At 36.4% G+C, this 24,972-nt stretch overlaps 1 protein-coding gene across 6 annotated transcripts in view; it reads left to right on the top strand.

The window, feature by feature from the left end:
* Kiaa0825 (KIAA0825 ortholog) overlaps nt 1-24,972 on the top strand; it is a 432,254-nt gene that overhangs the window by 40,498 nt on the left and 366,784 nt on the right. For 5 of the 6 annotated variants that reach the window (XM_085830935.1, XM_085830932.1, XM_029468200.2 and 2 more), the window contains 3 exons: nt 3,628-3,759; nt 13,763-13,931; nt 22,689-23,358. In XM_085830935.1, the coding sequence (XP_085687061.1) occupies nt 3,628-3,759; nt 13,763-13,931; nt 22,689-23,358 (971 nt within the window). Of the gene's footprint in view, nt 1-3,627; nt 3,760-13,762; nt 13,932-22,688; nt 23,359-24,972 lie in introns of those variants that run through there. The other variant, XM_085830933.1, reaches the window with a different exon arrangement.

Here is a 24,972-nt window from a genome sequence, read left to right as displayed (position 1 = left end):
GCTTAATATAGCCTGTGTGGAAACCTCTCTCCCTCAACTCTCTCTCCCATAACCCCGGGGCTACTAGGTGTCATCCAGGGGCCCCCAGTCAGGAGTTGCCCCTTGTCCACCCCATGTCAGTGGGGTCAGAGGCTTAGATGCCCACCCCTGGGCCAAGTGAAAAGCATCTGTCAGTCCTCCTGCATCCGCCTGCCCAGAGCATAGGAGGAACTCTGGCCAGCACGGGCTACCCCTCCCCTTCTTCCCCTGCCCCCTTTTTAGTTTCCACAAACCATTAGTTCCTTTTTTATGATCTTTGTTTAATAGTTTTACAACCTCTTGGAATGTGCTCTGAGTAATTGATGCCTCCTTGCTATTTCAGAAGCAATTAACATGTGACACTAAAGACTAGTAGAGTTCTCAATGCAGTTTTGATTATCAGAGAGAACCTAATAGCAGTCTCACTATAAAAAAAAACTTCATAATTTCTATTATAATTTTAGGAATTTTTATAGGATTATTATTAAAAATTAAGAAATCATCTATTTATCTAGATAGCATCACATAACTGTACATCTTCATTGTTCTACAGTGATCTGCTTAAAAGGGTGGAGTAATACCTAGTGATTCTTTTACATATATATGCATATACATATAAAGGTATATATGTAAAATTATATGTCTTTAATATGCTTTGCATACATATATATGGAGAGAGAGAGAGAGAGAGAGCGCATATTATAGTAGGAATGTTTTCTAAAATGGCTTTGCCTACCATGGCAAATCTGTCATAATACAAGGCATGCCCATCTCAGGAAGATCACCTTTTAGTTTTTAGCTTCTCTCTGAAATGGCTCCTAAAATTTCCCAAATTTGCCTTTATTCCAAGTTTTGAAATTTATTTACCACACATATGATGTCTGACACTGATGCATTTGGTTATGAGAAGGAAAACTGTGTTTCAGAACCCCCACCATGTATCTGCTGTTACATGTCAGATCAAAAAGAAGCTATTGGTAGCCAACTATTCAGAATAATGCTCCTTTCAGGAGCCTGTGAAACAATGCTGTAATAGACAAGTAGAGAGGTAGGAGGGCATAGTGTTTAGTAAACTGTGAAGAGAAGAGACTGTTTCACTGAAGGAGTTGCCACTAGTACCATATAGACTAAGTATGGTGAGAAATGGAGCATATGTTGTCATTTTTGTTGTAAGAGTAGAAGCAAAAAACAGACTGCACTGGATTTAGAATGGAAAAAATACAGGGTTGGGAAATGCAGCTTTTTGGTTAAAAAATGGATATGAAATAAAAGGGGTCCCAAAGAGGATTTTTTTTTGTTTGTTTATTTCTAAAAGGCAAAGGACTTTGAACATCTTTATAATCATTTCAAAGGGACATTTGATGAACTAAAACTAGTGATAATTCACAAATCAAAGCTCTAGAAATCATAAAAGCATACTCCAAAAGTAGACCTTTTTTTATCAAATTAATTCTAAGCTAATTAATACCAGTATTAGTGTTTTAATATTACCACTCTGAATGGCTAGATAATTGTTATAAATAATTTAAGAAGAAAAGTTCTGAGTGGCAAGTTAATTAATGTTATTAATAATTAAAGAGAAAGCCTAAACCCCTAAAATATATATGATTTCCTTTAGAAATGCTCATTTTGATACAAAGTATGCACTAAATCCAAATCCCTATTATCTAATTATTTTTTATTATTAATTTAATTTATTTTGAACACTTTGTATTCCATTCCCTGACACACACCCCATCCACCCTCCGACTGCTCCACATCCCACACATCCTTTCCACAGCCCCTGTCTCCATGTGGATGCCCCCACACCCTACCTCACCTCACCTCTAAACTCCCTGGGGCCTCCAGTCTCTTGAGGGTTAGGTGTATCATCTCTGAATGAAAACAGACCCGGGGTCCAGATTCATTGAGACTGCTGGTCCTCCTAAAGGATCTCTCTTCTCCTCAGCTTCTTTCAGCCTTCCCTAAGTCAACCACAGGGGTCAGCTGCTTCTGTCCATTGGTTGGGTAAAAATATCTGCAACTGACTCTTTTAGCTGCTTCTTTGGTCTTTTGGAGGTCAGTCATGATAGAAACCTTTTTGTGAGCACTCCATAACCTCTGTAATAGTGTCAGGCCTTGTGACCTCCCCTTGAGCTAGGTCCCACTTTGGGCCTGTCATTGGACCTTCTTTTTCTTAGGCTCCTCTCCATTTCCATCCCTGTAATTCTTTCAGACAGGAATAATTATGGGTTAGAGATGTGACTGTGGGATAGCAACCCCAGCCCTCACTTGATGCCCTGTCTTCTGCTGGAGGTGGGCTCTAAGTCCCCTCTCCCTACTGTTGAGAACTTCATCCCTTCTCCCTTTGAGTCCTGGGAGTCTTTCACCTCCCAGGTCTCTGGTCCATTCTGGGGGTGTCCCCCCAACCTCTTATTTCTTGAAGTTTCCTGTTTCCATTGTTTCTGCTGGCCCTCAGGGCTTCAGTCCTTTTCCTTCACCCAATACCAGATCAGGTTTCCCCCAGACACTCTCCCCCACCCAGTTCACTTTCCCTCCCAGGCCCCTCCCACACTCCCTCCCCACTTATAATTGCTTTCTTCTCTCTTCCAAATATTAATGGAGACATTTGATGAATGCGTGTAGAATGAGTGAATGCCTAAAATGTTGATAGTCAGAACTTTTTTTTTCCATATAATATATCCTGATTACAGTTTTCCTTACCCAACTCATTCCAGATCCTCTCCAACTTCCCACCCATGTACATCCACTCTCTTTGTCTCTAATTAAAAAACAAAAAACAATCATCTAAAATAATAAAAAATAAGATAAAATAAAATGAAAAAAACAAATAGGCAAAAACAAACACACAAACAAATGAGCCAAAGGAAAAGCATAAGAAGCACATACAAATGCAGATACACCCATATTTACACAGAGAAAAATCACATATAAACACAAAACCAGAAACCACGATAAATAAGCAAAAGGCATATAAGCGTAAAAAAAAAAATGCCCAGACAAAGCATCATGAAGAGAAAAACAAAACAAACAAACAAAGACTCCAAAAATATAATTGATTTGTGTTGACTACTGTTGGGCATGGGGTCTGGTTTGTATACCTAATGAGAATCTCTTGGAGAAAACTAATTTTTCCTTTGTAAATGGATCAATACTAGGTAGAAGTGCTCCTGGAAAATTACATTTGTTTTTGCACATAGAAGTAAGCCCAAGGTAGATAAAGCCTCTAAGGGTTGTGCAGCTCCCAGGTCTGTGGCAACCAGAATGGGCACATGGTTGTAGCTCTGCAACCCTTCTTACAAGTGGTTACTATAGCTGTGGTTTATTCTGCAGCTTTTTGTTATATTGAGAAAAGCAACAGGATATTTAAGCTGTCTGTGGCCTGATGTATTTTTCAGCTTTCAAGCTACAGATAAGTTTGAAAAATTATGCCATTTAAGTAATAAAACTTAATGAGCTTTAAAATACCCTAATTCTCAAACTCCTTTATTCCACTGAGTCTGCAAATAGAAATCATTGGTTTTCATACAGTATCAACTTGAGGGGGTGTGTTCATTCCTGCATCCTGTTCCTCATTTTGTCATCTCTTGTTTTTTTCTTGTTTCACAGAATGGATGCCTTACAGGAATATTCCCATAATTCATTTGACCTGCAGTGTCTGTTAAATTCATTTCCCGGAGATTTGGAGTTTAAGCAGATCTTCAGTGACATTGGGGAACAGATAGAGCAAAATGCTGCAAGGTAACTATTGCTACTGTTTATGTCAAGGTGTTTCCATGTCTTCTTCACACAATTATCTGGTGTGGGTTTAGGATTATCTCTTGTATAGCCATGTTTTTCTTACTACTAACTTCTTAAAAGATTTTGGTTAGTCTGTTCTCAAATTTTGAACATAATTGTCTTCATCTGGTCTTTACTACTGTGCACCTAAGATTCTCATTTGTACTGTATTTGTTGGCCGTAAACTCCCAGAATCTATTTATCTATTCCCCACACCCCAAACTCTAGAATTGCAGATGTTTTCCACAATGCCCAAATATGACATGTTTGCTATAGTCTGAACACAGGTACTTTCTGATCCATCTCGTCAAGCAGTTGATTACCTTTAAGAAGTTATAAAGTATAAGCACCTCTAGGTGGATTCCAGTTATTACATTGTTATTAATTTTTTTAAAGATTGCAGTATCACAGATTTTTCTGGGGTGAGGGTGATGACGGTGATTTGAGGCAGGGGTTTTCTGGGTAGCTCTGGCTCTTCTACTCACTCTGTAAACCAGGCTAGATTTGAACTCAAGAGATATGCTTGCCTCTCTACCTTTCAAGTGCTGCGATTAAAGGCTTGATCCACCACACCTGGCTCCAGATTTTCATTAGTACATTTTGAAATTAGAATTCTTGGCTTGTATGATAAGAGAAAAAATTTAAATTTAAGACTAACGTATCAAAAGAAAATAAATGATGGTGTCAGGTCACAATTGCTGAAAACAAAAATTACCAATTACTTTGGAGCAAGGCATATACATGTCTGTAATCCCAGAAGTATGGAGGGAGAGGCAGGATAATAGCAGTAAGTCTAGGGGCTACGTAGTGAAACCCTGACACAAGGTTAAAAATATATACTTATAATTGATTTTTAAGGCCAATGCTTTAAGAAAAAGGCAAGGAGGGAAATCTTTTCCTTTAATTTCAATGCATAAAGTTAAACTTCTTATTTTTAATTTGGTTTTATATATATGTGTGTGTGTGTGTGTGTATGTATGTTAAATGTAACATATATAAACATACACTGTTAAATACATATTTAATATAAAATAACTGTAAGAATTTAATGTAATTGTGTTTATATAACATTGGTGTTATATATTATTTGATAATGTTTCCAACCTAAAGAAATAAAAAGAACATTAAATAAAATAGATTAACAAGTTATTTATGTAACATGCAGAGCTGGTTATATTTTTAATAGAATATTTCCTTTGTTTTGGCCCCATCAAATCAAAGTAAGACATTGAATGATGGTTTTGTTATATACTACTTCATTACTTGCTAAATCTCTCTCTATTTAGTTTCCTTTTCCCACTTGATCAATAAAATCATATTTAAGATTATCATAATGATTAAATTTTTGCATTCATAAATTATTATTTATATTGAAATTTGATGTTGATTTTATAAGAAAGTATACTATGGAATACAATTCTTACATTATAAACCTTTTATTGCCCATATATTAAAAATGAACCTACAGCCTCAAGTGACCATTGATTTTCACCAGGAATAAAAGAAGAGGGTGTATGTGCTGCATTCTACATTTAGAATCAAGTCTATTTTTCATCAAATTCAATTATGTTCTTATTATGCTCTAGAGAATAACCATAATAGTATAGAGTACATATATTTTCAAAAATAAAATACTGAATAATAACTATGATTCGTAAGAGTGTAAATCATTTATGCACTCCTGTATTACCTTCTAACAGAATAGCTTTTAGAAAATTGTATGTCGTGACAAATCCGTTATGCTGCACTTGTACTTCAGTAGTGAATTACCTACCCTGGGCATTTCGTAGTTTAACAGTTGTGTTTGTCTCCTGGTGGTGCACACTGAATGAGTAATGAGCATCTGTCTGATGTGAATTTCCCACATTATTTTTAGAAGGAGAAAGACATTAGCAATTCCCTTTTAAATATAGTATTTTTTTCTTATACTTAAATTTTCCAAGCTGTATTTCTTACAGTGACCCTGACAACTTAAGTGTGAGTTCCTTTTCCCTCTTCCTAATGTCATCAAGTTTTATGAGCCACAGGGTCTTTCACCTTCCCACAGCAGTGATTCACCAGAATGGACCAATGTGCACAGGTCACTGACCTGTCACCTGTCAAGAGAGCTAAGCTTTCTCTCCGGTCATTCTCACATGAAATTCATTTGCACTCAAGCTAAGCTGTGTGACTTGTACTTTAAGGAGAGAAGTCAGAGGCAATGAGTTACTTATGTGTTTAAGCACATATGACAACTGATAACAAAGGTGTAAGTAACCCGTAGTGGATGAGTACTATGGATTGGACCCAGAGTGAAATATGAAAGTTGCATAAAGCCTTTGAAATGTTTTTTTAGCTGACGTCAACTTATTAGTTTAATAAAATATGGAGGTAGAGAAGTTCTTTTGGGCTTATAGTATGGCATGTAATGATTTCTGTCCCACTTAAACACATACTCTGTTATATTTTTAAAACCTTATTTTATTCTTCTATTTTCAAATCATAGACAACTTGTTTGTAGCTCATGGATCAAATTTTGCTGACACTGATATAAATGTCTGCTCTTTTCATCTCTGGAAATCACCACTGTTACCTGGGAAATTACCATATGTCTTAGTCCAAGAGATGGGAGATGTGACGGGACAAGGCTGTTGTGAGTGAGTGTTGTATAAATGCATTGCATTATTTAACATAAGATGATAGAGATCCCATAAACCCACTTATATTCCACATCACTAATATTTTCACTTGTAAATTTTTCATTCAAGTTTCTGACATGTTAGTTTACAGGTCTACAGAGAGGGAAAAAAACAAAAGAAACCTTTAAGTAATCTACAAACCTTGGGCTTTTCATGAAAAATCCATTAATCTGATGATGTGCACACACATGCAGTCTATATGTTTTGTCACTATGACAAATTGCATGATATGATATCATTTTGAAGAATAATGTGGTTATTATAATTCTGGCTGTAGTTTGTTATTAATAATATCAAGAAGATAAAATTAGTATTTGATTCTTTTTTTTCTTTTTTTTTAACTACCTATGTTTGCAGTCTGGTTTGGACTTCATACTCTGTATGACACAATCCCTGTCACATCTCCCAGCCTACTAAGCAAGACCAGGCTATAGGAAATGAAAACAGAAAGGGCCACTGCTTTGACTCTCACTAAGACTCATCATAACTCACAAGGCCACATTGTCCTTGCTTCTGAGCAGGCCCATTCCAGCATTCCTTTCCTGACACAGATGTTGGGCTTTAAACAACTCAGTCATGTACACAGTCTCTGACCAAATTTATAGTTCTTACTTTTTAATGTTTGTCAATTATCCTAGTGTTGCCTAGTGTGTATGTGTGGGGGTACCTGGGGGGCCATGGAGGGGGGACTTGGTTAGGAAAGAAATGGTAAAAGTGATACAATTTTATTTTAATTTAAAAACTATTAAAAATACACAATAAAAGCAAAGAAATAAAAATTTTCTTTGAGCTTGCTACATGCCTTCTGTAGGATTTATGAAAATAAAAGTTTCAAAAATATCCTAACATTTTGTGTTAATTGGCACCACCTGCAAAATAGTTTCTCTAATGAGTACATTAAATTATGAGCATAACAATGAATTGTTAAAGGTCAGTTTAGTACTATGACTACTTAACAGAGCTGCAATAGTAGGTTCTCCTTTAGAGCCTATGGCCCACAGTATCTTGACCCCAAGATACTGAAGGCATGGGTTTTGTCTTAAGGAGAGTGGTCCTTAACCCTGACAGAAAGTGGTTGGTTACTCCCATGACATCCATTGTACCACATGTTCTACCAACTTTCTCTTCCCAGGATTGTAATTGGGTGAAACTGATGATTGATTACTTTTATCCTTGCTAACATGCACAGCACCTTCTAGCACTGTGGAAGCTATCCAGTACAGCTGTGTCTTCCAGATGGGTTTAGTTCTTAGGAAACAATGTTTTTGGACACAGGAGGCCTGTTGCACATATAAGCTCACAGTGGTTATGACAACCTGCATTAGCTGGCTACAATCTCAGCATAGAGCATTTGGAGGAGGTAGGACCAAAGTTTCATCTCTTGCTTGAGAGCTATTGGAAATTGCTGGCTACTAAGAGAGTGAAAGATAGTTTCCTTTAAGAGTCCTAATAGGTTGACCATACTCTAGTGAAGTATATCAACAACACAAAATGTGCTTTACATGTTTAAAACTACAACAAAACACACATGCAGGGTCCTGGTAAGTTGACAACACTCGGTGAAATATATCAACAGCACAAAATGTGCTTTGTGTATCTGTGTATGTGTGTGTCTCTGTGTGTGTTGTGTTTTGTGTGTGTGTGTGTTTTAAAGAAAACACAAGGTTGGGTGAATAGAGAGGGTGGGGTATATATGATTAAAATTCATTGTATAAAAATAAATAAAATAATAAATAATAAAACAAAATATAAGTAAATAATAAAGTAATAAAAATAATAAAACAGAAAAATATTCTAAAAATGAAATTATGTATACATGTATTTTTGCCTTATGTCTAAAATGTTCTTTTTGTACGTTTTACTTTTTTTTAAAAAAAAACAATTTTATGATTTGATTGATAAGATTAGATTTTAAATGTATAGGAGCCATTACAAGAGCTCAGGCTTAGGTTTTAAGATTTTTTGTTGTAAGTTCTTTCTCATATTTTAGTATCCTTTTATATAATATCTACTACCAGGACAAGCCATGTCAATACTTCTTATAGGCATGGTCAGTGGCTCCTTCCTTCATACTTCCTTTGCACAGTGAACACACTACTTATCAAGTCTTACTGGAGTATAGTTATTTACTTACAGGTTTTTCTACCTAGCTAGACAGAAGTTCTTTAGATATGAAAAAAGGTGTCATACTGTATGTATCTCTAGAATGTATTACAGTCCCTACCATATATATTCAGCATTCATTTTGAGTCTAGCAGAAAAAAATACCTCCATTAATTAAGCTGTTTTTACAGTTAAGGAATCTAGGAGTGAATGTTGAATGAGAAAATGCCTCAAAAGTTCTTCGAAAAATCATACTCAATGGGTTAGGAGAGATTGCTCAGCAGTTAAAAGCATGTAATATTCTTGCAGAGGACCTGGGTTTTGTTCCTAGCACACATCAAGTGATCCACACTGTAACTCTCGTTCTGTCTTAGTTTGGGTTTTACTGCTAAACAGATATTATGACCAATGCAAGTCTTATAAGGACAGCACTTAATTGGGGCTGGCTTATAGGTTCAGAGGTTCAGTCCATTACCATCAAGGTGGGAGCATGGCAGTATGCAGGCAGGCATGGTACAGGAGGAGCTGAGAGTTCTACATCTTCATCTGAAGGCTGCTAGAAGACTGTCTCCCAGGCAGCTAAGTCTTTTTTTTTTCTTTTTTTTTTTTTTCCATTTTTTATTAGGTATTTAGCTCATTTACATTTCCAATGCTATACCAAAAGTCCCCCATACCCAACCTCCCCACTCCCCTACCCTCCCACTCCCCCTTTTTGGCCCTGGCGTTCCCCTGTACTAGGGCATATAAAGTTTGCAAGTCCAATGGGCCTCTCTTTCAAGTGATGGCCTATTAGGCCATCTTTTTTTTAAAAAAAATTTTAATATTTTTATTACATATTTTCCTCAATTACATTTCCAATGCTATCCCAAAAGTCCCCCATAGCGCCCCCCACTTCCCTACCCACCCATTCCCATTCTTTTGGCCCTGGCATTCCCCTATATTGGGGCATATAAAGTTTGCAAGTCCAATGGGCCTCTCTTTCCAGTGATGGCCGACTAGGTCATCTTTCGATACATATGCAGCTAGAGACAAGAGCTCCGGGGTTCTGGTTAGTACATCATGTTGTTCCAACAATAGGGTTGCAGATCCCTTTAGCTCCTTGGGTACTTTCTCTAGCTTCTCCATTGGGAGCCCTGTGATACATCCAATAGCTGACTGTGAACATCCACTCCTGTGTTTGCTAGGCCCCGGCATCGTCTCACAAGAGACAGTTATATTTGGGTCCTTTCAGCAAAATCTTGCTAGTGTATGCAATGGTGTCAGCGTTTAGAAGCTGATTATGGGATGGATCCCTGGATACGGCAGTCTCTAAATGGTCCATCCTTTCATCACAGCTACGAACTTTGTCTCTGTAACTCCTTCCCTGGGTGTTAAGACTGTCTCCCAGGCAGCTAAGTCTTTTCTTTTTCTTTTTTTTTTTTCCATTTTTTATTAGGTATTTAGCTCATTTACATTTCCAATGCTATACCAAAAGTCCCCCATACCCAACCCCCCCACTCCCCTACCCTCCCACTCCCCCTTTTTGGCCCTGGCGTTCCCCTGTACTAGGGCATATAAAGTTTGCAAGTCCAATGGGCCTCTCTTTCAAGTGATGGCCTATTAGGCCATCTTTTGATACATATGCAGCTAGAGACAAGAGCTCCGGGGTACTGGTTAGTTCATATTGTTGTTCCACCTATAGGGTTGCAGATCCCTTTAGTTCCTTGGGTGCTTTCTCTAGCTCCTCCATTGGGGGCCCTGTGATCCATTCAATAGCTGACTGTGACCATCCACTTCTGTGTTTGCTAGGCCCTGGCATAGTCTCACAAGAGACAGCTATATCTGGGTCCTTTCAGCAAAATCTTGCTAGGGTATGCAATGGTGTCAGCCACAATGCAATGGTTGGGATTGACCAAGATCGGCAGCTAAGTCTTAAAGCCCATGCCTACATACCTACTCCAATAAGGCCATACCTCCTAATGGCGCCACACCCTCGGCCAAGCATTTATAAACCGTCACAAGTTCCAAGAGATCTGATGTCTTCTTCTATCTTCCACGGACTCCCACTTTGTGTACAAAGTCATGTAGTCCTACATATAACACATAAATTAGAAAGAAACATTTTGAAAAGCATTTTGGTGTTGCACCATTAAAATGGTTCATAAATTTACTTATGAACAGCTCTCAGAAATGCACCCACTTGTATACATCAAAAACATGGATAATTAAATCATTGGAATTAAAGTATAAGATTCAGATTTATTAACAAAATGTTGAACAGGTGCCTTTATAAAATAACTCAACAGGCAACAGCTTTTCCTTTGTTAATTCTGATGACTTAATTTCTATGTACAAAACTCACAGTGGAAGCAGATTCCTAAAAATTGTCTTTGACCTTTACATGTGTACTATGACACATATGCACTGGTATACACGCACATACACACACAACATAATAATATATAAATTGATAAAAATGAAATGTTGAAACATATGAAGATGGATGGTGTATTGCTATGCATACTCCCTAGGTATCCAGTTTGAAAGCCGAGAGAATGGTGTGGGGACCTTCTAGTACATTTCTCCATGTATCCAGTCCCCAGATTTGCATCCCCCAGAACAATATGGCATTATATGAAACACTTTCAAATTAGTACATAAACTTTGCCATACTGGGTCCTTTCATATGTTTCTCCTCATCAGCATCATGTTTGTTACATTTATTTTCTTATTGGAAAGTGGTATTGTACTTTAAATTAATGGCCCATTCTTCACTTAATCGTACTGTGGCATTGATATTACAAAAATATTCGTTTATTTATAGAGCCAAGTTAATATTTTTTAGACTCTTTAAATTTTCTAGTAATGTTTGAAACCTAGCAATTACTGTGCTTATTGCATGACTATTGAATTATCTTGATAATGTTATTATAACAGACTATACTACTAAAGAAAATTTTAAGTAATCTGTAGTTAGAAAATATTTAATTCAAAATAGCAATATGTGTTATTAAAGAAATTTAAACTAATATCTATTGGAACATGTCTATTACTATGCATACTTGAAAGTATTTGAAATACAGTCTTTTAAAATGCTACCTTTAAAGAGTTTACAGTTAATTCTTTTTTTAATGTATATTTGACCTAGTTTAGGTTAAATATACATTAAATATACATTACATTAAATATACATTATATTATACAAAATATAAATATACATTAATGTGACCTAACAAATCAGACTAGCAGCTTAAATCTTGAAAATAGCTTTTTATATAATAAGTTGACATGAAATCAGATAATTGAGTTTTTATTTGTTTGTTTGTTTGTTTATTTCAAGTCAGGGTTTCTTGTACAGCCCTGGCTGTCCTGGAACTCAGTGTGTAGACCAGGCTGGCCTGGAACTCAGAAATCCTTCTGCCTCTGCCTCCTGAGTTCTGGGATTAAAGGCGTGCGCCACCACGCCCAGTGCTAATTGAGTTTTAAAACAAGATGCATGGTCTGTGAATGACAGATTGATAAGATATTTCATAGGTGAATGAAAGCAAAACCAAGTGAAAGGAAGTACAGCTTAAGCTCTCTGCACCAAGGGAGGTTCTTTGAAATGTAACTGCTTAATCCCTTTATTAGTGTTTGGACAAATTATTAAAATATCCAGGGCTCTGAAGGCTTTACACTGCTTAAAAACCAGCTCCTGGCCTCTTCCCAGATTCAGATGTTGGAACTAAGCTGAGGGGGAGAGTGCTGATGGAAGCAGAGCAGCTGAGGGTATTCAGGATACTGCTGCACTCTGTCCCGGCTTACTGTACTGCATGTGCGGATGCTAGAATGCAAACTTGCCTGAGAAGCGTCTGGAGATGGATTGTAGGCCTCAGGCATCATGGTTCTCAGTCCACAGAAATGCTTAGATAAGGAAGAAAATGAATGCCATTCTCTTGTAAGACCTAGAACTGGTATTTATGAGTATGACCATTCCACCAGGAATGTCAGGGGCTGTGGCCAGACAGGTATTATTTTTCTTTTAATTTCTTTGTTTTCATTAAAGAACTCCTTGATTTTTAGAATTTTATTTTTTCAAAGTGACTTCATTTAAATTTACTCATGTCCAGAAGTCTTCTGAAAATCTTTGCTCTGCCTTTAACCATGTATTTTTATGGGCCATACCTCATAAATTCAGAGACTTTAAGATTGGTTTTAAGAAACAGAGCTTTGGCTTCTAAACCCTACATAGTTCTATTATGTGGAAACTGTAATTAATAAGAATTGTGCTTTCAAAACAATAACTTGGTCTTTGCCTATTTTTCCTTGATAGTATTAAATGAAAATTACACAACTGTCATATTTGGGTCAATTCAATTTTAAAGGCATCTGTTTCTATAACCATTCATATTTTAGATATGCCACTATCATGAGATAGGCATATGTCACATCCATGTAGCATCAGATGGCACTCTGCCTAAACTCACCTTTTTACCCCATACAAAATTTATAAGAATAAATGCAAAGAATTATATGTAGAAATTATAATTTTTTTAAAACTTTGTGGTAGCTCATCTGTGTGCTATAGAAACACTTAGAGAAAAATAAGATTTAAACTTAATCTAATCACCACACATGTATCATTACTATTAATATTTATTTTATTTTCTTCCAGCCTTTTTATGTCCATTTTTAAATGTATTTTAGCTTTAGAATAATGGATATCACAGAAATATTTAGCTGTACTAATATTGTATATATTATGTTATAAATTTCCTGCTCTCTGTGACTGCTTCTTGACTTTTTACTTTTCCATTGATTGAAGTCTTTCATGTGTCACATTTGCCTTTTGGAATAGAATATATGGTTCTGATTTTCAGTCAACAAGTGTTTGCTCTGTTTTGTATCTGCTATCCAGAGTTCCATTATAGACTACATCTGCACCTCACAAATATTTTAATACAAGGGATCTTCTATTGCATCTCAAAGTATGTAGATGGTTAATATTTCTCCAATTGCATTATTTCTATACAATTTTTGAAATCTGGTTCCAACTATGAATTAAAATGATTAACACATTTCTTGCTCCTTTCTTGCACATGAGTATTATATGAAGTTATAGATTTAGAATATATACAATCACATAAATAAACATTTCAGAACCTATAATATTATTGGTTGGCATTGCTTATGTTCTACAAATATAATTATTTTCTTTTTTGCAGTATAGAACATTGCATTGAAGAAATACAGTCTGAAGTAAACAAGCTCTGTCCAGATGTGCAGCTGCAAACAACAAGTGACTGCTTCAAATGGCTAACTAGTTATAATTATAATTTATCTAAGTCACCATCCATTTCCCATGGAGATTTAATAAACTTCCTCAAAGCAATGGTAAAAATTACTTGTTTTATGGTAGAGTGGGGAGCAGGGAACTTAACTGGATGAGTTACTCTATGTGAATATTTATTGTGTTGGTAACATCAGTATGTCCTATGTAGGAGCTTTGGGTTTTGGTATGTTTTTATGTTGTTTGTGTTGACCTCCTTTCTTCCCCCATCAAATCCTTTGACATATTTTAAAAATTATTTGTAGCACCGAAGTATGGAAATAAAAGTTAAATTTCCTGAGTGACTTACACTGTGATGTGAAGCACACTGATGTGATCTGCACTGAGCACACTGATGTGATCTGCAGTTCTCTAAAGAAGTTCACACTTGATAGATGCTATGTTCCGCTCCAATACTAAATTTCTCTGTGCTCAATATCAAAAACAGCAAGAGTCTCTTAATTGTGTCTGTTAGCTGGCTTTATGTTCTATTCTCTACATTCCTAGTATAGTACTACCCTGTTTTGTTTGGTTTGGTTTGGTTTCAGTTGAAGCAGAAATGTACACAAAAACACTGTTGATGGAGTTCTTTCGTGTTGGACACCTACCTGCCAGAAATTTTTTGTTAATGCTCAACAAAAAATAGTTATTATTATATCCTCATCTGTGGGGTGGCAAGGTTACAAAAACAGATTCTCATAGAAATAGCACAAATTTTAAGAAGCAGAATTTCTGTGGCTATAGTTTTAATTTAATTTAGTAGGGAGAAAAGGACTGTTTTTGTGTTAACATCAAAAACATTGACCAAGTCAGATGTGGAAAATATCTTGAGGTTATAGATGGTTTAGGATGACAAAATCAGATGAAATGGTTTTGGCCAGTTGTTGTTGTTACAATTGTTTCTTTCATGCTTATGAAGTAATACAAAGAAGGCAGAGAGACTTATGCCCTAAAGCCTTAACCTTTTTTTTTAATTAGATATTTTCTTTATTTACATTTCAGATGTTATCCCCTTTCCTACTTTCCCCTCAGAAAATCCCCTATCCCCTCCTCCCTCCCTCTGCTTCCCAACCCACCTATTCCCATTTCTGATCCTGGCATTCCCCTATACTGGGGCCTAGAGCCTTCACATGACCAAGGTCCTCTCCTCCTATTGATAACCGACTAGGCCATCTGGTACATATGCAGCTATAGCCACAAGTTCCACCATGTGTTTTCTTTGATTGGTGGTATAGTTCCAATGAACTCTGCGGGTACTAGTTAGTTCATATTGTTGTTCCTCCTATGGGGCTTCCATCCCCTTCAGCTTGCAGGGTATGTCTCTGGCTCCTTCATTGGTGACCTTGTGCTCAGTCCAATGGATGACTGTGAGCATCCACTTCTGTATTTCCCAGGCACTGGCAGAGCCTTGCAGGAGACAGCTATATCAGGCTGTCAACAGGCTCTTTTTGGCATCTGCCATAGTGACTGGGTTTGGTGGTTGTTTATGGGGTGGATCCCCAAGTGGGGCAGTCTCTGGATGGTCATTCCTTGAGGCACTGCTCCGAACTTTGCCTCTGCAACTCCTTCCATCGATATTTTTTTTTATTAGATATTTTCTTCATTTATATTTCAAATGCTATCCCCAAAGCCCCCTATACCCTCCCCCCGCCATGCACCCCAACCCACCCAATTCTGCTTTCTGGCCCTTACTTTCCCCTGCACTAGGGCATATGATCTTCTAAGACCAAGGGCCTCACCTCCCATTGATGGCCAACTAGGCCATCCTCTGCTACATATGCAACTAGAGACACAAGCTCTGGGGATACTGGTTAATTCATATTGCTGTTCCTCCTCTAGAGTTGCAGACCCCTTCAGCTCCTTGGGTACTTTCTCTAGCTCCTCCATTGGGGGGCCCTGTGTTCCATCCATTATATGACTGTGAGCATCCTCTTCTGTATCTGCCAGGCACTGGCATAGCCTCACAAGAGAGACAGCTATATCAGGGTCCTGTCAGCAAAATCTTGCTGGCATATGCAATAGTGTCTGCTATCGGTGGATGATTGTGGGATGGATCCCCAGATGGGGCAATCTCTGCATGGTCCTTTCTTCCATCTCAGCTCCAAACTTTATATCTGTAACTTCCTCCATGGGTATTTTGTTCCCCATTCTAAGGAGGAACAAAGTATCCACAGCTTCTTGAGTTATTTGTATATATTGGATATTACCCCCCCCTTCAGATTTAGGATTGGTAAAAATGCTTTCCCAATCTGTTGGTGGCCTTTTTGTTTTATTGACAGTGTCTTTTACCTCATAGAAGCTTTGCAATTTTATGAGGTCCCATTTGTCCATTCTTGATCTTACAGCACAAGCCATTGCTGTTCTGTTCAGGAATTGTTCCCCTGTGCCCATATCTTCAAGGCTTTTCTCCACTTTCTCCTCTACAAGTTTTGGTGTCTCTGGTTTGATGTAGAGTTCTTTGATCCTCTTAGACTTGAGCTTTGAACAAGGCGTTAAGAATGGATCAATTCACATTCTACTACATGATAACTGCCAGTTGTGCCAGCACTATATGTTGAAAATGCTGTCTTTTTTGTCCTGGATGGTTTAAGCTCCTTTGTCAAAGATCAACTGACCATAGGTGTGTGGGTTCATTTCTGGGTCTTCAAGTCTATTCCTTTGATCTACCTGTCTGCCCTGTTCCAGTACAATGCAGTTTTTATCACAATTGCTCTGTAGTACAGCTTGAGGTCAGAAGTGGTGATTCCACTGGACGTTCTTTTATTCTTGAGAATACTTTTTGCTATCCTAAGTCTTTTATTAATCCAGATGAATTTGCAAATTGCCCTTTCTAACTCTGTAAAGAATTGAGTTGGAATTTTGGTGGGGATTGTATTGAATATGTAGATTGCTTTAGGCATGATAGCCATTTTTACTATATTAATCCTACCAGTCCATGAGCATGGGAGATCTTTCCATCTTCTGCGATCATCTTCGATTCCTTTCTTCAGAGACTTGAAATTCTTGTCATGCAAATCTTTCACTTCCTTAGTTAGAGTCACATGTAGGTATTTTATATTATTTGTGACTGTTGTGAAGGCCGTTTTTTCCCTAATTTCTTTCTCCTGTTTATCCTTTTTTGTTTGAGTTAATTTTAAATCCAACTACTGCCCTAAAGGTTTTTATCAGCTTTAGGAGTTCTCTGGTGGAATTTTTAGGATCACTTATATATACTATCATATTGTCTGTAAATAATGATATTTTGACTTTTTCCTTTCCAATTTGTATCCACTTGATCTCATTTTGTTGTCTAATTGCTCTGGCTAGGATTTCAAGTACTATATTTAATAGATATGGAGAAAGTGGGCCGCCTGGTCTAGTTACTGGTTTTAGTTGGATTGCTACAAGGTTCTCTCCATATAGTTTGATGTTGGCTACTGGTTTGCTGTATATTACTGTTATTATGTTTAGTTATGGGCCTTGAATTCCTGAATTTTCCAAGACTTTTATCATGGATGGGTATTGTATTGTGTCAAATACTTTCTCAGTATCTAAAATGATCATGTGGTTTTTGTTTTTGATTTTGTTTGTATAGTGGATTTCATTGATGGATTTCCCTATATAAACCATCCCTGCATCCCTGGGATGAAACCTACTTGATCATGATGGATGATCATTTTGATGTGTTCTTGGATTCGGTTTCTGAGAATTTTATTGAGTATTTTTGCATAGATATCCATAAGGGAAATTGGTTTGAAGTTCTCTTTCTTTGTTTGGTCTTTGTGTGATTTAGGTATTAGAGTAATTGTGGCTTCATAGAAAGAATTGGGTAGAGTACCTTCTGTTTCTATTTTGTGAAATAGTTTGAGGGAAATTTGAATTACATCTTCTTTGAATGTCTGATAGAACTCTGCACTAAACCATCTGGCCCTGGGCTTATTTTCGTTGGGAAACTATTACTGACTGCTTCTATTTCTTCAGGGTTATGGGGATGTTTAGATCATTAATCTGATCTTGATCTAAGTTTGATATCTTGTATCTCTCTAAAAAAAAATGTCCATTTCATCCAGATTTTCAGTATAGCTTTTTGTAGTAGGATCTGATAATGTTCTGGATTTCCTCAGGTTCTGTTGTTATGTCTCCCTTTTCATTTCTGATTTTGTTAATTAGGATACTGTCCCTGTGCCCTGTAGTTAGTCTGGCTAAGGGTTTATCTATCTTTTTGATTTTCTCAAAAAACCAGCTCCTGGTTTGGTTGATTATTTGTGTAGCTCTTTTTGTTTCTACTTGGTTGATTTCAGCCCTGCGTTTGATTATTTCCTGCTGTCTACTCCTCTTGGGTGAATTTGCTTCCTTTTGTTCTAGAACTTTTAGGTGTTCTATCAAGCTGCTAGTGTGCTCTCTCTCTAGTTTCTTTTTCTTTTCTTTTCTTTTCTTTCACAATTCTTTCATTCTTTCTTTCTTTCTTTCTTTCTTTTTTTTCTGCATTCAGAGCTATGTGTCTTCCTCTTAAGACTGCTTTCATTTGTCCCATAAGTTTGAGTATTTTGTGGCTTCATTTTCATTAAGCTCTAAAAATTCTTTAATTTCTTTCTTTCTTTCTTCCTTGACCAAGTTATCATTGAGTAGAGTGTTGTTCAGCTTCCATGTCAACGTTGTCTTTCTATTATTTATGTTGTTATTGAAGATCAGCCTTAGTCCGTGGTGATCTGACAGGATGCATGGGATAATTTCAATATTTTTGCATCTGTTGAGGCCTCTCTTATGACTGATTATATTGTCAGTATTGGAAAAGGTACCATGAGGTGCTGAGAAGAAGGTATATCCTTTTGTTTCAGGATAAAAATGTTTTGTAGATATCTGTTAAATCCATTTGTTTCATAATTTCTGTTAGTTTCAATCTGTCTCTGTTCAGTTTCTGTTTCCACGATCTGTCCATTGATGAGAGTGGGGTGTTGAAGTCTTCCACTATTATTGTGTGAGGTGCAATGTGTGCTTTGGGTTTTACTAAAGTTTCCTTAATGAATGTGGCTGCCCTTGCATTTGGAGCATAGATGTTCAGAATTGACAGTTCATCTTGGAACATTTTTCCTTTGATGGGTATGAAGTGTCCCTCCTTGTCTTTTTTGATAACTTCTGGTTGAAAGTTGATTTTACTCGATAGTTGAATGGCTACTCCAGCTTGTTTTCTGGGACCATTTGCTTGGAAAATTGTCTTCCATCCTTTTACTCTGAGGTAGTATCTGCCTTTTTCCCTGAGGTGGGTTTCCTGTATGCAGCAAAATATTGGGTCCTGTTCATGTAGCCAGTCTGTTAGTCTATGTCTTTTTGTTGGGGAATTGAGTCCATAGATATTAAGATATATTAAGGAAAAGTCATTATTACTTCCTGTTATTTTTGTTGTTAGAGTTGGGATTCTGTTCTTGAGGCTATCTTCTTTTAGGTGTGTTGAAGGATTACTTTCTTCTTTTTTTAGGGTGTCATTTCCCTCCTTGTGTTGGAGTTTTCCTTGTATTATCCTTTGAAGGGCTATATTCGTGCAAAGATATTTTGTGAATTTGGTTTGTCATGGAATACTTTTGTTTCTCCATCTATGGTAATTGAGAGTTTTGCTTGGTATAGTAGCCTGGGCTGGCATTTGTGTTCTCTTTGGATCTGTATAACATCTGTTCAGGATCTTCTGACTTTCATTGTCTCTGGTGATAAGTCTGGTGTAATTTTGATAGCTCTGCCTGTGTGTATTACTTGACCTTTTTCCCTTATTGCTTTTAATATTTTATCCTTATTTAGTACACTTGTTGTTTTAATTATTAAATGTTGGGAGAAATTTCTTTTCTGGTCCAGTCTATTTGGAGTTCTGAAAGCTTCTTGTATGTTCATGGGCATCTCTTTCTTTAGGTTAGGGAAGTTTTCTTCTATAATTTTGTTGAAGATATTTACTGGCCTTGTAATTTGAAAGTCTTCTTTCTCATCTACTCTTATTATCCATAGTTTTGATCTTCTCATTGTGTCCTGTATTTTCTGGACGTTTAGAGTTAGGATGTTTTTGCATTTTGCATTTTCTTTGATTGTTGTGTCAATGTTTTCTATGGAATCTTCTACACCTGAGATTCTCTCTTCCATCTCCTGTATTCTGTTGCTGATGCTTCCATCTATGGTTCCTGATTTTTTTCCCTAGGGTTTCTATCTCCAGAGTTGTCTCCCTTTGTGATTTCTTTATTGTTTCTACTTCCATTTTTAGAACCTTGATGCTTTTGTTCAATTCTTTCACCTATTTGGTAGTGTTTTCCTGTAACTCTTTAAGGGATTTTTGTGTTTCCTCTTTAAGGGCTTTCCAGCTATTTACCTATGTTTTCCTGTATTTCTTTAAGGGATTTATTTATTTCCTTTTTAATGTCCTCCGTCATCATCATGAGACATGACTTTAGATCCATATCTTGCTTTTCCGGTGTGATGGTGTATCCAGGACTTGCTATGGTGGGAGAGTTTGTTTCTGATGATGCCAAGTAACCTCAGATTTTGTTGCTCTGTCCTTATGCTTGCCTCCTGCCATCTGATTATCTCAAGTGCTTGCTGCCCTCAATATATCTGTTTTGAGCCTGTCCTTCTTATAATCCTGGTTAATTCAGGACTCCTCAGAATCCAGCTTTCTCTGTGATCCTGTGATTCTGGGCTCCCATGAACCTGAGATTCTGTGTGTGTGTCAGAATTCTTTGTAGTCTAGCTTTCTCTGAGACCCTGAGATCCTGGTGTGACCAAGCTCCTGTTATCCTGAGATCCTGGAATCCTAAGATCCTGGGCATGTTATAGAGTCTGGAAGTGGTGTCTCCTCTGGGGACCGTGGTACTGTCTGGTGTGTTCGAAACCAAGGTATACCAGCACCAATCAGAATTAACCCCAGTTCCTGGTCAGGCAGGGCTCTTGTGTCCTTGCTCCTGTTGTCACAGTCCTGTCACAATTGGTTTGGAATTGATGTTGTGTTCCTCTCACCAGTGATCCTAAGATTGCATCGAGATCCTCTTGGGACTGTGAGAATGTCCACTGAATTCGCACCCAGGGGACTTAGATCCGGTGCTGACCGGAAGGGACTTCAGCACCTGGCCAGGAGGGTTTTCTGCTTCCCTGCTGCTGGCACAGGCCGGGTGCGATTAGTTTGTAGCCAATGTTGTTTTCCACTCACTAGTGATCCTAAGATCACGTGGAGAGTCCTCTGCGGACCCTGGGACTGTGCTGAGTTCGTGCTCAAGGTTACCCGGAGTTGGCACTGACTGGAAGGGAAGAAACTGTTTCTTAATATGATACTTGTACTGAGGTTATTTTCAAAGTTTAAGTATTCATCTAAAACAAGTGTTTTAAAACTCAGTAGTCTATTATTTTTTGATTGATCCAATATTTACACCTATTAGCTAGTTTAGAGAAATATACAGCTAAGATGCTAATATAACACAACTGATACATCCAATTACCTTACTGTTGCTGGGTCTGAACTCTCTGAGAACATTTTCTTTCTAGAAAAATTTAAAGAACTAGATAGTACAAGAGATGAGAAACAGAGAGGATGAAACCAAGCATATGCTAGGTCCTATCCCTCACTCAAATACTCATATGATGTTTGAAAAGTAATTCTCTTTGTACCATGTCGATGTCGTTATTCTCTTTATCCAGAAGTCAGGTATCAGTGTCACAGAGTTTTCATTATGAGTAAACCAGAGAATATATGGAAAAAGTTATTCATATAATACAATATATACAATATATATTTGCTATAATATTTGCATGATAATGTGCATTGCAGTACTTAGATGAATGCGACCCCATTCCAGCAATTTTTCTAGCTGTTCAGTTCTGAATTACACATAATACTTTTGGTATTTTCACCAATAAGTAATTTCAAAGCCAAACTAATTTTTATGCCACTTGAGCCTTGCTTCCATTTCTTTTCTAATCAGCTTGTTTCTACTTAGAGAATATGAACTAATTTCAGCATTGTCTGGAAATGGATATAATTAGGAAAGTCATCGTGTATGGAGAATGTGTGTGCAATTCAGAGTCCAAGAAGAAAGTAATTTTTTTGTTCCTTCATTATTCCTAATTGTACTACTATTGTATTCTACCAACATAAAAGACTAAAGGAGTAATTCCCTGTCACCTTTTGGAGAGCTTTTCTGAAATTTTCTTTATCCTATTTTGAGTTAGTTATTTCTTTGGAGTGAACAGAAATATTTTCAGGTTAAGTATTAAAGTTAAATATTTCTTTATATGATTCTCAGCTACGAATTTAAATGAAAGTTGAAATCTCCAAGTGTATTAATTTTATTTCTCAGGATAGTAGCCGTTAGGAACCCCCAGAAATCTACTATATTTAATTATTTCATTTCTAGAATTATCTTAAAGATTACATTGGGTGGATTTATAGTAAGTATATTCACTCAGGAATAAAAAAAAATATCTTCCAGGAATTAATTAGGACAAGATCTTGAATTTATTTTGTCTTAGGAACTCGTTTTAATTGGTGTTATTCTACAGGTCTGTATTTAGAAATGTTTCAGCTTCAGCTTTCCTATAGCTCTTGATAGAGGGAAATGTGGGGCCAAAAGGCACATGTGCAGCAATGTAACTGAGCAGATAGCTAATCAGCTGGACGTTACAGCTGACTTCTGTCTACAGAAATTAAACCACTGTTTGCTGTCAGTATTGATTAAATCACAAGTGCAAGACAAAAAGATCTCGAGGAGTATAGGATATTCATTCTAAATTTTAATCAATTATAAAGTTATGTGTAGAAATTATTTTGTTATTCTTAGATTTAATCACATTTCAATATTGTAATTTACTTTTATCAGAAAGATTTATTGAATAATGAAGAAAACCATGAAGAAATGATTCTGGATTTACTCTGGGACCTCTCCTGTCAAAGCAGCATCTCATTCCTGTCTTCTCTGGGTGGGACAACCTTCTGTCACCTCTCCAGGACTTCCATACATTCTGTTGAAGATTTCTCCTCTGTGGATGTAAAGTCTGTTTGGGATGATGTAAGATTACATCTTCGACGATTCTTAGTAAACAGGTTAGAAAGATATAACGAGATAAACAATTCACAGCAAAAAATTGAACTGAAAAATCAGTGTCTGAAGCAATTCCTCTTGCTCTACTCAGAATCAGAAGTGCTTGTCAAGTACCAAAGCATCCAGAAGAGACTGCTGGATACATTTCTGCAAGACTCCTTTCCTTCGTGCGACAGAGAGTCAGATTTAGAAAGAATTGTGTGTGGATACCAAAGTACAATGCTCATGTTATATTCAATGATAAAAGAGGATTTTAATGTACTATGTGAAATTTTAGCTCCATCATCACTGGTGCAGTTCATTAATGAAACTTACCTGGATACGGTTACAGAAGAAATGACAAAAATTCTTGAATATTTTTGTGAGCTGCAGTTCAAAGAAAATGCTGTTCCTGTAGTTAAAACAAGCAAGAGCTGCAACAAGCACAGAGGAGCAGTGCATGCTTTGGGTTAGTGACATTTACATTTCTGTTTGATTTCACTTCAGCCTTTCACATCTTTAACTTTCATGTTTTTCTGTTGTCAAAAAATAGTTAAATTCCATTGCAAAATAAACCAGAGCGTAAATGAACTCTTGAAAGAGTTTTCCGCTCATATATTCCTTTGTCTGTAAGTGTAGTCGTGGAAGGCTTTCCTCTCTTGTGAACTTGTTAGGGTACTGAAAATGTAAGCCAAATGAAGTTTCATTTTTTCTGGAATGCATAGAGCAAATGAAAAGTATTAGCTAAAAGAAGCTCATATAAGGGTGCATACAACTATACATGTGTGCAAAGATGTGCAACCAAAGAACGAGGATTTTTACTGTATTATATTGTCCAAAGCCAAAACATTAGTACTTAAGTAGAGTTGTTTGAAGTTGGTTAACATTTACACTGACTAAAAGTAGAAGTCCTAAAGTTACATTTAGCCAGCCAATACTAATGAATAGAAATTATATGTATTAATCACACAATGTTTTTTCATTGTTTAGAGGGTATAGACTTTTTGAATCATTTTAAAAATCTTCTCTATTTCATATGATAACATATATAATAAAATAAACTTAAAATTCTTAATTTTATTTAAAATATTAAAGAATAAAATACAACAGTATAATAAACTTTCTTGTTATGGTTTTTTGTTTTGCACCCCTAGAAAAACATCAAATAAAAACTAAGAAATGTTTCTTCTTCTTGAAGTATATTATTTAAATATTTGAGAATTATCCCTTGATAAATTATTATGTGTTGTTGAATTTATTATCATTATTTTCTATATCACTATATATTTTTCTTATTTTTCGTAATAAAATACCGAAGACCAAAATTAATGTGACAGATGAATTTTTAAATAAGTTAATATTCTCCAAAAATTTTAGATTTTCTTTGGATACCTATTCACACAGTATAACAAATGGATCAGTCAATTGCGGGGATAACAGTGAGATTACAGTCATCTGACACACGTGCACTGTGAGTCTGTGCCAAGCAAACATACTTGCATCTTCACTGTTACCACAGTTTTGAAGTGCATTTCATGCCTGTGCTTGCTTTCTAAAAATATGATATGTTTTTTCAAAATCCTGCCTACTTATAATGTCTCTTTTGTACAAAAGTTTTGTCTTGGCTAAATATATTTTATAATGGAAGATAAGAGCATCTAACTGAATATATATATTAATATATATATATATATATATATATATATATATATATATAGAGAGAGAGAGAGAGAGAGAGAGAGAAGAGGGGCAAAGTATGTAAGCCTATCCTAATGTTATAGATGGAAATATTTCCTACAAGCCTAATTGCTCTGAGTTTTTTCAATTAGTGTTACCTGAACTTTTGTATAAATCACTTTTAAATGATTGTTCTCCATATAGTAGGCACTATGCTAAGGCGAACCTATTCTCTCTTATCCCAATTTTATATACAAAAATAAAAACTTAGATTAACTCACCCTGGGTTATTTGTGCCCAGTCAGGATTCATTTGCACAATGAGGACGTATAGGGATGTTGTTTTTGTTTTTGTATAACATCTTTTTCAACCACCATGCTGAGACTGTGTCTCAAAGTATAGACTT

This window comes from Mus caroli, unplaced genomic scaffold (assembly GCF_978045245.1).
Source record: "Mus caroli unplaced genomic scaffold, Mus_caroli_1 scaffold_15, whole genome shotgun sequence".
Taxonomy (NCBI): Eukaryota; Metazoa; Chordata; class Mammalia; order Rodentia; family Muridae; genus Mus; species Mus caroli.
This window is presented reverse-complemented; position numbering and strand designations above follow the sequence as displayed.